The sequence below is a fragment of the Macaca nemestrina genome, chromosome 6, assembly GCF_043159975.1.
Source record: "Macaca nemestrina isolate mMacNem1 chromosome 6, mMacNem.hap1, whole genome shotgun sequence".
NCBI classification, from domain to species: domain Eukaryota; kingdom Metazoa; phylum Chordata; class Mammalia; order Primates; family Cercopithecidae; genus Macaca; species Macaca nemestrina.
Window position 1 is genome coordinate 29,392,315 of NC_092130.1, and position 13,765 is coordinate 29,406,079.

The 13,765-nt window shown below is 37.1% G+C and overlaps 1 protein-coding gene across 1 annotated transcript; it reads left to right on the forward strand.

Moving 5' to 3' along the window:
• Positions 1 to 77: 77 nt before the first annotated feature.
• Positions 78 to 12,531, forward strand: LOC105466857 (zinc finger protein 300). Its single transcript, XM_071098217.1, has 6 exons — positions 78 to 426; positions 1,126 to 1,253; positions 1,931 to 1,974; positions 6,944 to 7,070; positions 7,315 to 7,441; positions 8,541 to 12,531. Exons 2-6 carry the CDS (start codon positions 1,220 to 1,222, stop codon positions 10,084 to 10,086), a joined length of 1,878 nt encoding a protein of 625 aa, XP_070954318.1. The 5' UTR covers positions 78 to 426; positions 1,126 to 1,219; the 3' UTR covers positions 10,087 to 12,531.
• The last annotated feature ends 1,234 nt before the right edge of the window (positions 12,532 to 13,765 follow it).

Sequence of the window (13,765 nt, forward strand, 5' to 3'; positions counted from 1 at the left end):
CCTCTTCAATCCTTCTTGTAAAATCTGTCTGCAAAAGTGTGCACCTTACTGCTCCTTTCATAGGCCGCCTTTCCGTCGTCTTCCCCCTCCTTCGCTGCCCCGTTGGTACAGCCCACTCGGGCTCAGCACCGGGCGAATCCTCCGCTAGTACGGAGACGACCGGGCTCTCAAGATGGCGGCCCCATGCGGAAACAGCCCCAGGGAGCAGCCATGTTGCTTCCTGAACAAAGCCTCTGAAGATGCGGAACGGGCAAAACCGCCCCGTACGGAACAACGCAGCCTACGGAGCCTGGTGTTGTGCTCCCGGACAGGAAGCAGGAGAGTTTGCCAATATGGATGTGACAGCGGTTCCCATTAAGCCGTGATGGGGGTTTTGGGACCTGATAATCCAGCTGGGAGTCAGAGGCGGGATGTGTGCGGTGAAGGGTGAGTCTGTGGGATTGGTAATGGGAGGAGAGGAGCCCGTGAGGGTCAGTGGTAGGTTTATAAAGTCACTGGTGGGGGAAGTAGGTGGGATTAGTGTTGGATTTATGTGGGAATCCAAGATGTGATTAGTAACTGGGAAATGAGAAGTGAGGGGGTGTCTATGGGGTCAGGAATGGCGTGCAGGTGGACTGACTGGTGGGTTTAACTGGGTTCAGTGATTTACGAGGCTCTGAGGAATCCGTGATGGGAGGCTATGGACTAAATGATGGGGGCGTCCATGTGTTCAGTGATATGATGCACATGGGGGAGTTCAAGAGGGTACATAATTGCTAGGCTTGAGAATTCCGAGATTTAGATGGGGACAGTAATGGGGCCACGGTGTTGTGGTGGTCAGCCACATTTTACTGGGGAAGGCCTTTACTTACGTTAAATTTCCACAGGTCATAGGCTGCTGAGTTCTTAAAGGTCAACCCCTTTTCACATCTTTTCGTAGTCTACCATTGCCCCCTAAGCATTTCTGATGGTACCCCCAACAAGACCAAACAAATAAAAACGATAGAATCATAATAAAAAGTTTGATTTCAGTCCTCCACTTTCTCAGTTTGTTGAAATCATTTTATATTTTATTCAAGAGACATTTATTGAGCATCTGCTGAGTGTCCAGAGATGAGTATGACTGTTTCTTTTGTGTCCTTCTAGATCTGTTTTGATACAGCCTGGGATACCCCCTATAAAATAATCTCTCTATCATGGGAGCCCCCACTTCCTCTGGGCTAGTTCAAGCTCTGTCTGCATGACTTGTCCTGGGACTGAGGAAAGTTTACTAGGTATGTACCTTCCTGCATTGTGGTATATTCTCTTTTTTTCAGTGGTTCCAACCTATCACCATTTTTGTATGCAGACAATAGCGCTGTTGAAAAAGAGCAATACAAATTTAAACAGAAAACATATTAAAATTAACCTTTGAGTTCATGCACATTGATTTAGCAAGAGTTTTCTGAGTTGGGGGAAAATATAAGAGAGTTCTTGGAAGATTGTTGGAATTCAGCTGCTGGTTCTTTTCAGGAATAGGGAATGCATGCCTCAGTTTTCCATTTGGTCATTCCCATTCTTATTGCCAAGGAGCTCCATCTTCACTTATATCTTTATATAGCTATCCATGATTATTGCCTCATGAAAATCTTATATAAATAGAATTGCTGATTCCCGGGGGGAACAATAAGTTGTTAGTAAATCAGCTGGAAACATCTTCACATCTATCCAATTATAAACCTTGGTCAACTTCTTTGTGATCATATTATAAGTACAAGAGGAGTAAAGAATGATCCCTCCTCCACATGGTGCTTGCTGATCCTTCTGTTAGGCTCAAACAACCTTATCCCACAGGGTAGCCCATTAGCTACCTGACTTCTGGTGTTAGTTGTTGCTAGACTGGTGAATGTGAAAGCTGCAGTCTGGGTTTGGTCTATGAAAAACATTCTGATCACCAGTTTTGCTTTTTCAGTCATCTGGCCTTTTGGAAAAGAGCAAAAAATGATGAAGTCCCAGGTGAGTTGCTTTTTTTAAAAAAATTTCTTCTTTGGTTTTTCATACAATCAAATGGAAAGTAAAGATATCTAAAATCTGGATTAAGGAAAAGGTGGTAACAATAAAAATCAAGACCTCAAAAGCATTGCTAGGTAATATGTGAAAAACCTGGCTGGAAACCATTTTTATAAATTAATGTACTAATTGTTCTGATCTTTCTTGCAGACATCATGAGTTACACGATTTGCATTTCCCTAAAGAGAAAGATAAATTTCCCATGGTAAGAAAATATTTCTTGCCATATAAGACTAAAAAAAAAATTCCTTTTTGGCTTTTACTCTAGGAGGTGGAGTGCACAGTGTCCTCACCAACACTCCTTTGGTAAATGCCACAGTAGATTTCTTGTAGTGGTGTCTTAAAATGATCTTTTTAGAGGGGATGTATCATAATGTCTAGCCAAACTCCTTGAACCTTATTCTTGAGTGGGGGATGGCAAATTATTATCCATGGGCCAAATCCCATTCTCCAACTGTTTTTATAAACAAAGCTTTATTGGAGCACAGCCATGCTGTTTGTTTACATGTTGTCCATAGCTTTTTTCTAACTACAATGGCAGAGATGAGTAGTTACAACAGAAACCATATGGCCTGGAATGCCAAAAATATAAACTTTACTGAAAAAATTTGTTGACCTCTGCTTTCGAGGAACAAACTAATTACAGATGCTTCCTATTGTCCAATTTTATCCACAGGTAAATTCATTAATGTAAGATAGGCACATTTTGAATGTTTTTCTAAACTATATATTTCTCTCAAAAAAAGCCATTCTTTTTTTTTTATTTAAAAAAATTTTTTTTATACTTTAAGTTCTAGGGTACATGTGCAAAACCATTCTTAAATTTTATTTATCTGGCAAATCTTTGGAGGGCAAAGGTCCCTGATGCTCCGTATCTTTTGCTCTGCTTTCAGAATTTGTAGGATTACTGTCAAGTTCAAGGCTGTTCCTTCTTTGCTCTCCCAATTTTAAAAGTTTGTATTATTTTTTCTTTCTGCCAGCATTGGCATATAAACATTTAAAATTATATAAAAGATAAAAATTTAAAACAAAGAGACCTTTAACTTAAACTCACTTGCTCCCAGGATAATCAGTGTTAACCATTGCTTCTAACCTTCCAAACCTTTTTTGATATGAATATAACTGTGATTAACTGTTTACGTGTAAAAGTACAAATGTGTGAGAATGTCTCTTATTTTCATACACTTTTCTTTTGGAAAAAGAATGTTACGGTAAACATTTTGTTCTGCAACTTGATTTTTAACTTACTGTCCAATATAAAGCTCTTTTGTATACATTTAGAATATCTTTCCATATCAGTACATAGAATTCTCCTTTATTATTTTATCAGATGCATAATATTTCTTTGTGGCCTGGTTGTCTGGGATTGTTTCTTCATCTTACAGATAGAGATTATAATCCTCATAGGGTTGTTGTGAGAACTGAGTAAAAACCATGCTTGAAACTGTAACCGGGGCATGGTTTATACTGTATTTAAGTATCAGCTGTTATTACATCATCAGTATCATTATCATTGTCAAATCTTGAAGTCAGCTTTTGCATTAGGAGTCCTTATGTATATTTTACAGTAGAGTTTAGAGTTCTTTTGCAAAAAGACTTTTTTGTTGTTTTTGTTTTTGGATTTCAGTAGCTTTGCTTGAGGGCTGTGCTGTCTAATATAGCAGCCATCAGTCAAATGTGGTTACTGAACACTTGCAATTGGCTAGTTTGAATTGAGACATGTTGTGTTAAGTCCATACCAGATTTCAAAGTTATATTTCCAAAAAACTCACTAGGAGTTTTTAAGGATTGATTACATGTTGAAACAATATCTTGAGTAATATATTGGAATAAATATATATTATTGAAAATAATTTTTTGAATGTGGTTCCTAGAAAATGTAAACTTACTATCTGGTTAGCTTTATATTTCTGTTACACAACACTGCTTTGAAGGAGAATGGATTTTTTAATTAGCCCAATACATCCAACTGCTGTGGCTAATTAGTTGATTAATTGCTTCTTCCTTCAGGAAGAGGGCTGTGTATTAGTTCCCTACCATCCAGAAGTGAAGTCGTTTTTACACATATCCTCCTTTTCAGCCTGTAACACCTACTTCCCTTTCATTTCTTCCATCTCTTAATTGTACTTCCATTTCCACAGGGACCCGAGCTGTAAAAATGGTTTCTAGTTGACAAAAGTATAATTTTCCACTGATTATGTACTGTATTTTTCTCAAAATTAAGAAATTTATACCTACTTATTATATTGAAGCATTTGGGTATCATTAATAAAGCAAAATCAGAATGTTAGAATGATAACATCTATGAATTTACCTCTCAGAATGGATTTCCTCTGTATTCCAGATTTATTATCTTTCTTATGTTACTTTTCTTCAGATTAAAAAAATGTAGACTAGCCGGGCGCGGTGGCTCAAGCCTGTAATCCCAGCACTTTGGGAGGCCGAGACGGGCGGATCACGAGGTCAGGAGATCAAGACCATCCTGGCTAACACGGTGAAACCCCGTCTCTACTAAAAAATACAAAAAACTAGCCGGGCGCGGTGGCGGGAGCCTGTAGTCCCAGCTACTCGGGAGGCTGAGGCAGGAGAATGGCGTGAACCCGGGAGACGGAGCTTGCAGTGAGCTGAGATCCGGCCACTGCACTCCAGCCTGGGCGGCAGAGCGAGACTCCGTCTCAAAAAAAAAAAAAAAGAAAAAAAAAAAAAAATGTAGACTAATACACAAAACAGTTTTTAACTAAACATGAGTTTTTGTTTTTTCTTTATAATCATTATTCATTTCTTTTTAACAAACATTTCTTAAGTACCCAGTTTATGTCATATGCACTGGCTAGCTGTTGAATATCCTGAGCAGATTTAGGTATAGTTTTCTTCTGGGAGGACTGCAGAGAAAAGAGAGATGTGGAAACCAACATTAACACATTGGCAGAGATGTAAAGAGATGTAGAAACTAACATTAACACATAAAAGTTCTGTAGCAGACATGGAGCAGGTACTGTTATAGCAGAGAGTGGGGAACAACCAGATTTCTAAGGAAGTAGGTAATAGGCTTAAATGATTATTGAACTTTGGCTCATGAGGGAAGTAGGCTGAGAACAGGAAGCAGCGTTTGTAAAAGTAGGGCAGAGTGATTTTAGGAAGGCTGAGAATTTTAAAACTAAAATGGAGAGTGCTTCATGGAAAGGTCGACTAAGGTTGGTATTGAAGTGATAAAGTATAAAAGATCATGTTTACAGTATCAAGGAGGCAGTTTGGACTGCAGTAGTCAAGAACTAGACTATTGAGTGAGAATAAATCTTGCAGATATGAGAGTTCATCAATCATATATTTAGTATGTAATCTTTGGCAAGTATTTACTTAACCACTGTAATCCTCAGTTTTCTTATATGTAAAATAGGAAAATTAATAGGATTGTCACGGACAACTATGTGTTTGGCAGCTTGACAGAGTGAATATGGAATTGGTGTGGGATGAGAGAAAACTTGAGATTTGAGATGAGAGAGATGAGACTGTGTTAGCAAGGAAGAAAACAAAGGAGGCTTTTAAGCAGGCAGTGTTGACATTTGAAATAATCATTTTCATTCTGAAAGTGGTGTTTGGTAATAATGGAATATTTAGGAAAAAGTCTGAACAATTTATTTAAAATAATACAGATCACTGTTAGATTAGTTTCTGCTATTAGTTAACAACTATTGTGAGGATAATGGGGACATAATTAAAATAGTCAGTTTTCCCTCCAGAAACATTTTATAACTCTACTTTTACCCAAATTCTTTTTTTGATGTTATGTCACTAATTTGTTGTGGTTTCTTCGTTAATGTTTTCTGCACATTTTTGTTGAGTTTATCATTTGGGATTCCTTATTTTTTGTTGCTCCTGTAATTGGTATATTCATTCTATTACTAGCTATTATGTGTATATAAGACAGCTATTAAATTTGGGGGAAGCTAAGATCATTTTCCTATGAAATAAAGAGATTAGATTAATGATCTTCTAGAGCTCTGACATTCTGTGATTCTCTAAATGTAGCTTTTCTTTTTAAAAAAAAAAAAAATGTACTTGCAAAGGGCATTTCTGCTCTATAATCATTAATTAAAATTCTCCCATGTCTTATTTTGTTACTTTTATGGTCTTTAGTACTTTTTAGAGTTAAAATTTTTATTCCGTCAGAATTTATTCTTTTTTCCCAGGTATTGTATAGTGTATTGGTTTGCTAGGACTGCTATGACAAGGTACCATAAACTGGGTGGCTTAAACAATAGAAATTTAGTCTCATAGTTCTGGAGACTAGAAGTCCAAAATCAAGGTTGTTGTTCTTCAGGACTGTGAGGGATATATTTGTTTCATGCCTCTCTCCTTAGCTTCTTTATAACTATCTTATTTTTATTCTTTGCATTATCTTCCCTCTATGCATGTCTTTGTGTTCAAATTTCCCCCTTTGGATAAGGACACAGATCATATTAGATTTAGTTACACCCTAAATACCTCATATAGCTCGGTATATCTGCAATGACCCAGTTTCCAAGTCATATCACATTTTGAGGTACTGGGGGTTAGGACTTCAACATATAAATATTCAGAAGATACAACTCAACTCATAATATTTCTTCAACATTATTCCTTTCCTGTTTACTATTCATTGTTTCAATACTATTCATCCAATAATCCATCTTCCTTCCGGTTATTTGGGTGCTGCCTTTAAAACATATGAAATTACTGTATGTATTAGGTAGGCATTTTATGGTTTACCTCTTTTTTTCTCTTTATATGCCTGGCTCTGCTTGCTAAAAACAGGATTTTATTTTGTTTTTCCCAAAAACTATGATACAAAACTAGGTGTGGGTGTAGTTGTGCACATTACAGTAGAAATTATGAGAATGATCACTTCAGATTGAACAGGAATTTGCTATTACAGGGGTTAGTATCATTCAAGGATGTGGCTGTGGATTTCACCCAGGAGGAGTGGCAGCAACTTGACCCTGCTCAGAGGACCCTGTACAGGGATGTGATGCTGGAGAACTACAGCCACCTGGTCTCAATGGGTAAGGATGGCTTCCCCGAATAACTCAAGAGTTGTCCAATCAAGTGCCTTTCCTTACCAGTTGCTGTGATTAGGTTGTTCCTGACATATGTCATGACTTTTATGACCTTCATACCTTTGCAAATGGAGGTTATGCCTTTGTTGAGGGCTAACTGGACAGCTTCATTGTAGACCATCTGAAACTGCACCTTTTCTTTTTCCTTAGGTAAAGTCAATTTCAATCCTCTGTGATTTCTGTTTAATAGGGTATCCAGTTTCCAAACCAGATGTCATCTCCAAGTTGGAACAAGGAGAAGAGCCATGGATCATAAAGAGAGACATATCAAATTGGATCTATCCAGATGAATATCAGGCAGATGGGAGACAAGGGAAGTGAAATACCAATTTATGTGTATTTTTTTAATTGATTGGTGCCTGAGGTTTATATTTCTATCCTTATTGAAATCTCCTATTCTTTGCTTCTATGCTGAGAATTTAGTAGTCACTCAACAAGTAATTGTGGAGCCTTTCAGAGGAGTCCTATTTTTTGTTGATCCTGTCTCATGTGTGTATATATATATTTATATTTACTGTCTTTTCTGAAAGAGTTTTAAAGGCAATAAAAGGCAAATTCCTTTCAAGAACATAAACTGTACTTTAAAAGGCAAGATTCCCAGGTAAATGACTATACTAAATTAAATGTCAAATGCAGTTACTGTTTTAAGAGTTCAGAGGAAATTAGAGTCCAAAGAGCTGTGGGAGTATTTGAGAGACATTTTTCAGAGCATCCAACTGTACCTGCTCTGAATGACATAAATGCTTCTGAGGCTGAAGGAGGAGGGTGAAGGCAAGCAAAGAGTGTTGGAGAGAGTATATGAACAAAACTAGGGTCAGGAAGACATAGCTTTTCTGGGAGAACTTTACTAGTTTTACTTGACATGTATAGAAAGTAGTTTATTGGGAGTAGTGGAATTTAGATCTGTATTCTCTGTTTGACTCTGATGCTGAATCTGCAGCAGGATATTGAATTTTTCCATTATTTGTGTTAGTTGTTAGGAAAATAGATGGAGGAGAGTTAAAGTATTTTGCATACAGAAGATACCTTTTTTCTTTAGAGTGATGGTAGGATAATAAAAATGTATAGCACATGGTTTATAATACAAATGAAATTAAAAGGTGAAAAGGGGTTTCTATTTAGAAAGCAGAAGTGAAAGATTCTAGAAGAATAATAAAAAAAGTAGTGATGAGACCCTTGACACTTTTTCATTGCTTTTAAGTTTAGTTTTTACATGAATATTTCTGTTTAACATTCTTGTCTATCTCTTCACCTGATAACACTATGTGCTGTACTGTCTTCTGAGATGACCTGTTTCCATCCTTTTTTTGTGAGTTCATCTACTATGTTGGATCATCCATTTGTTCTACTTCTTTACCCTCTGTTAATTGACTCTTGTGATGACTCTTAAATTGTGTGTTTTCTTCTTTTAGACAGGAAGAGTAACCTTCACAACTCCCAGTCATGTATTTTGGGGACAGTTTCCTTCCATCATAAGATACTGAAGGGAGTCACAAAGGATGGTTCATTGTGCTCCATTTTAAAAGTCTGTCAAGGTGATGGTCAGCTGCAGAGAATTCTAGAGAATCAAGACAAACTCTTCAGGCAGGTCACATTTGTTAACAGTAAAACAGTGACTGAGGCGTCAGGGCATAAATATAATCCATTGGGGAAAATATTTCAAGAGTGCATAGAAACAGGTACATCAATACAGAGATTCCATAAATATGATGCTTTGAAAAAGAACTTAAAACCAAATATTGACCTAACGAGTTGTTATAAGAGCAATTCAAGAAAAAAAATTGATCAGAGTTTTGGAGGTGGAAAATCATCTAGCCAGAGTGAGCCCAATTCTACTCTTGAGAAGATTCACAATGGAGTAATACCTTTTGATGATAATCAGTATGGAACTGTTTTTAGAAATACACAATCCCTTATTCAGTATCAGAATGTAGAAACTAAAGAGAAAACCTGTGTATGTGTTACATGTGGAAAAGCCTTTGCTAAGAAGTCACAGCTCATTGTACATCAAAGAATTCATACTGGAAAGAAACCATATGATTGTGGTGCATGCGGAAAAGCCTTCAGTGAGAAGTTTCATCTTGTTGTACATCAGAGAACTCATACTGGGGAGAAACCTTATGATTGTTCTGAATGTGGAAAAGCCTTCTCTCAGAAATCATCCCTTATTATACATCAGAGAGTTCACACTGGGGAAAAACCCTATGAATGTAGTGAATGCGGGAAAGCCTTCTCCCAGAAATCACCCCTCATTATACATCAGAGAATACATACTGGGGAAAAACCCTATGAATGTAGAGAGTGTGGGAAGGCCTTTTCCCAGAAGTCACAGCTGATTATACACCATAGAGCTCATACTGGAGAGAAACCATATGAGTGTACTGAATGTGGGAAAGCCTTCTGTGAGAAGTCCCACCTCATTATACATAAAAGAATTCACACTGGTGAGAAACCCTACAAATGTGCTCAATGTGAGGAAGCCTTCAGCAGGAAAACGGAACTCATTACACATCAGTTAGTTCATACTGGGGAAAAACCTTACGAATGTACTGAATGTGGGAAGACATTCTCCCGCAAGTCACAGCTCATCATACATCAGAGAACACATACTGGAGAAAAACCCTATAAATGTAGTGAATGTGGCAAAGCCTTCTGCCAGAAGTCACATCTCATTGGACATCAGAGAATTCACACAGGAGAAAAACCTTATATATGTACTGAATGTGGGAAAGCCTTCTCTCAGAAGTCTCACCTTCCGGGACACCAGCGAATTCATACAGGAGAGAAACCTTACATATGTGCTGAATGTGGAAAGGCCTTTTCTCAGAAGTCAGACCTTGTTTTACATCAGAGGATTCATACTGGGGAAAGACCCTATCAATGTGCTATATGTGGGAAGGCCTTTATCCAGAAGTCACAACTAACTGTACACCAGAGAATTCATACAGTGGTAAAATCATAATTAACTGGCCACAGAAAAGCCTTAGAATTAGCTCAAGCCTTAATAATTACTAGAAACCCAATTAATTTGATAAGCTTGGGGACAATATCCCAATAGATAAAAATTTTTAAGGGAATCTGTTTCTAGTTTGGTGATGCCTAACTTTTCCAGCAAAGATGATGGAAAATAGTTATATAAATGAAGAACATTTTTAATATGGCATGTAAAGATTTTAAAGTTATGAACTCAGTGATCAGTGCAGCAAGTTAAGCATACAGAATATTGTCAAGTTGCATATTCCTTATACTACATAATGATAATCAGCCATTGTGAAACTGCTAATATTAACTTGGCATAATTATGGCCATAAAGTAATTTTCTATAAAAGACATGGAAGAAAATGAGTAAACAACAAAATAAAACCTATATGCTATTTTAAGAAGGGGCTTGAGCATGACCCCTAAAGCTACATGTAAAGGTCTTGTACAAAAAATTGAACGATAGGTTGATCAGATTCAGTAAAGTTGATCTGTGTGCATTTTCCCATCTCAAGCATATAAGTTGACCTGCATCTCTGGAAGGACCTTGAGATTGATGCATTTTGGGCAGGTGTCCCTTTTATTCTTCCCAACTGGGAACTTGGAGCTGAAAAACATTGGCACTGAGGCCAGATGGTCTTGGGTTTCATCCTGGCTCAGTGACTCACAGATTGTGTGACTTGAGGCAAACATACTTCCCCTGAGTATTTTTTATCTGTAAGTACAAATACAATGCAGAGCTCATTTTCAGTTAATATTAGTACTTTTTAAATCTTTACTCTCTATCTTGAAGCATTAGATGCTAAGACTAACATGTAAAAACCACATCTGAACTTGCTTTTCCCTCTGGACACTCTGCTTTTGATTGTCCATCCCTATAAGTGGCTCATTTTACTGTCTTCTGATCCTGGTGGCCTTATTTTTTGCTATGTTAAGGTTATGTTTTTTAATACTTGCATTTATTTTCATATACTTATATAAACCATAGTGATTGCACATAAAGACCCTGCCTAATGTCTCTTCACTTCTTTGTGATCCTTTTCCTGAAGCCCCAACTGTTTTCCCTGAAAACTTACAGGGGAAGACTCTTGCGGGGAGAAGTAATGCCCACATAGCCTTGAGAACTGGAGGTCTCTAAGATATCTCCTACTATACTTTCCGTCATTCCATCCATTCCCCAATAAGCATTTTTAGATGAGCACCCTTGCTGGAAGTCACCTGCAGGAGAGCATAGTTGGCAAGTATGAGAATGCCTGTGTGATAAACACAGCATCTGCACATATTTCCTGCTTGATTTCCTATCCACTTGATCCCCTTCCTGCTTGGCTGAACTGTCTATTGTGAAAACATGGGGCTCCTCTAGTTGAGAATGACTGTAGAGTAGAGGGCATGCTGGACAGGGATGTGGGAACTGAGTATTAAAGATGCCATTCACTGGACAGGGATGTGGGAACTCAATATTAAAGATATCATTCTTTCCACATCCCAGGTGATTTATATATTGTTGGAGTGGGAAAAGAGAAATCCAAAAGAGCAAGCCCATTCATAAAATGGATCTGCTAATTTTATTGTTGAATAACTGAAATAAAAATACTATGTAGCATGTGGGTAGCTAGCACATGGCTATAAAACTCTAGTGGATTTTTAGCTCTATTTATATGGAACTAAAGCTACAGTTGTGTGGAACTAAGCTTCCCCCCTGTTGGTAAATGGCAGATACCTAGTTTTCATCAATAGTTACATTGAGCTTACTCTGATGTCTTGTTTTGCATAATTCTTTTATCAGGCTTTCTCTGACGGTCTGTTCTTTATATTTTTTTTATCTGTGCATCCTATGGTTGCCCCAACAGTGTATCTAATATGTGTGATTAGTCATATTCTTCACTCCTCAACACAATTACATCAGTTTTTCACAATAGTCAATGAACCTTATATCAAAACCTCAAAAACCTTGTTTTAAAAGATCTTATAATTTGGTTCTAAAATTATATACAGAAATGCTCCAAGGCAAGAGTAGCTAAGACACTTTTGAAGAACAAATTTGGATAACTTATTAGACTTCTTATAAAACAGTGGTAATTAAGACAATGTGGTATTACTTGAGTAGTCATGTAGATCAATGGTAAATGAGAATCTGAAAACTGATAATTACCTGCAGACACTTGAATTATGACAAAGTTGGCATTCTAGAACAATGGGAGGAAACTCACCGTTTCAATAATGCCTCTGACTCAGTTATCCAAATGGGTAAAACAAAGAAAAAACAAATTTACTGCATACTATTCACAAAATTTATTCTGCCTAAACCTATAATAGAGGAAAATGTGTAGCAGTAAGTATATATCAGGCAAAAAGAAAGCCTGAAAATACCTAAGCAACAGTCTCAATAGGTTAGAATAAAAAAATGCTGTGATCTAACTCCAAAAAAGTAAAAAGGACATTATAAAGGTAAGAGAGGATAAAGAAATAGGAAAACACACAAAATAGGAACAACAAAACAAGAAAATTATGGCTCACTTTTGTAATCCCCATACTTTAGGAAGACAAGGTGGGAGGACACCTTGAGCCCAGGAACTCAAGGCTACAGTGGTTGCACCACTGCACTCCAGCCTGGGTGACGGAATGAGACCCTGTCTCAAAAAAAATGTAGATTGAAAAAAATAATAAACCTTTAAGTAAACTGGGAATAAAGGGCAGCCTCCTCAAATAGTTAAAGGGTGTAGATAGAAAACCTACAGTAAACATCATATTTAATGGCTGGAAAAAAGGCAAGAATATTTACTTGACTCTTTCTGGTTAACATACTGGCGAATTTAGCCAGTACAATAAGCAAAGCAAAGTAGGGAGTGGGCCTGCAACCTGGAAAGGAAGAAATAAAAGTGTTGTTATTTGTAGACAACATATCCTTCTATGTAGAAGATCTCAAAAACTGCACAAAATATTTACTAGACCTAATAAGCAGGTTTTGCAAAATATCTAAATAATTTGGAGAGATTAATTAAAACTCAGGTATTCTGATTCTAGAGTCTACACACTTAACAATTATGTTATGCTGCCTCTCCTGCCTCCCTTTCCCTTCTGTAATTCACACAATTATCTTCCACACTGTTTTCTGAATTGGTTCCATGATACATAATGCTTGCATGCAGATGCTCCTATTATTTAGCCAAACTTTAATATTGAAAAAAAAAAAACTCCATAAAAACATTTAAGTCACCATTTAATAAAAAATTTAATCTTAATTTTTATGTTTTAGTGTTCAAAAATGACCTCTCATACGTCCTGGCAGTGAGATAGTTTATTGGGAATACAGACCTATGATAATCATGTTGGATCTTTAAATTAGTTAAGAGGATTCTTATCTGCAGAACACTGGGGATGTGATTGATGCTAAATATTCAGTGAATGCCCTGAGCTTTGACCCTCTAGGATTAGAAAGTATAGAAATTTTGTCCCTTGGGAGTTGTGTTCTGGTTGATGATACTCTTTTTTTGCTAGTTTGCTGAAAAAATTAAAAGATCCTGGCCCTGGATTTTGTTGTTGAGAAGACCAACAGGAAGCTTGATTTAATGTCTAACACTGCTTTGAAATTACACATCTATGGAAAATCTCAGCATGTTCATGGATATGGCTGCCTGAAAAGTGTCATACCATACACAATT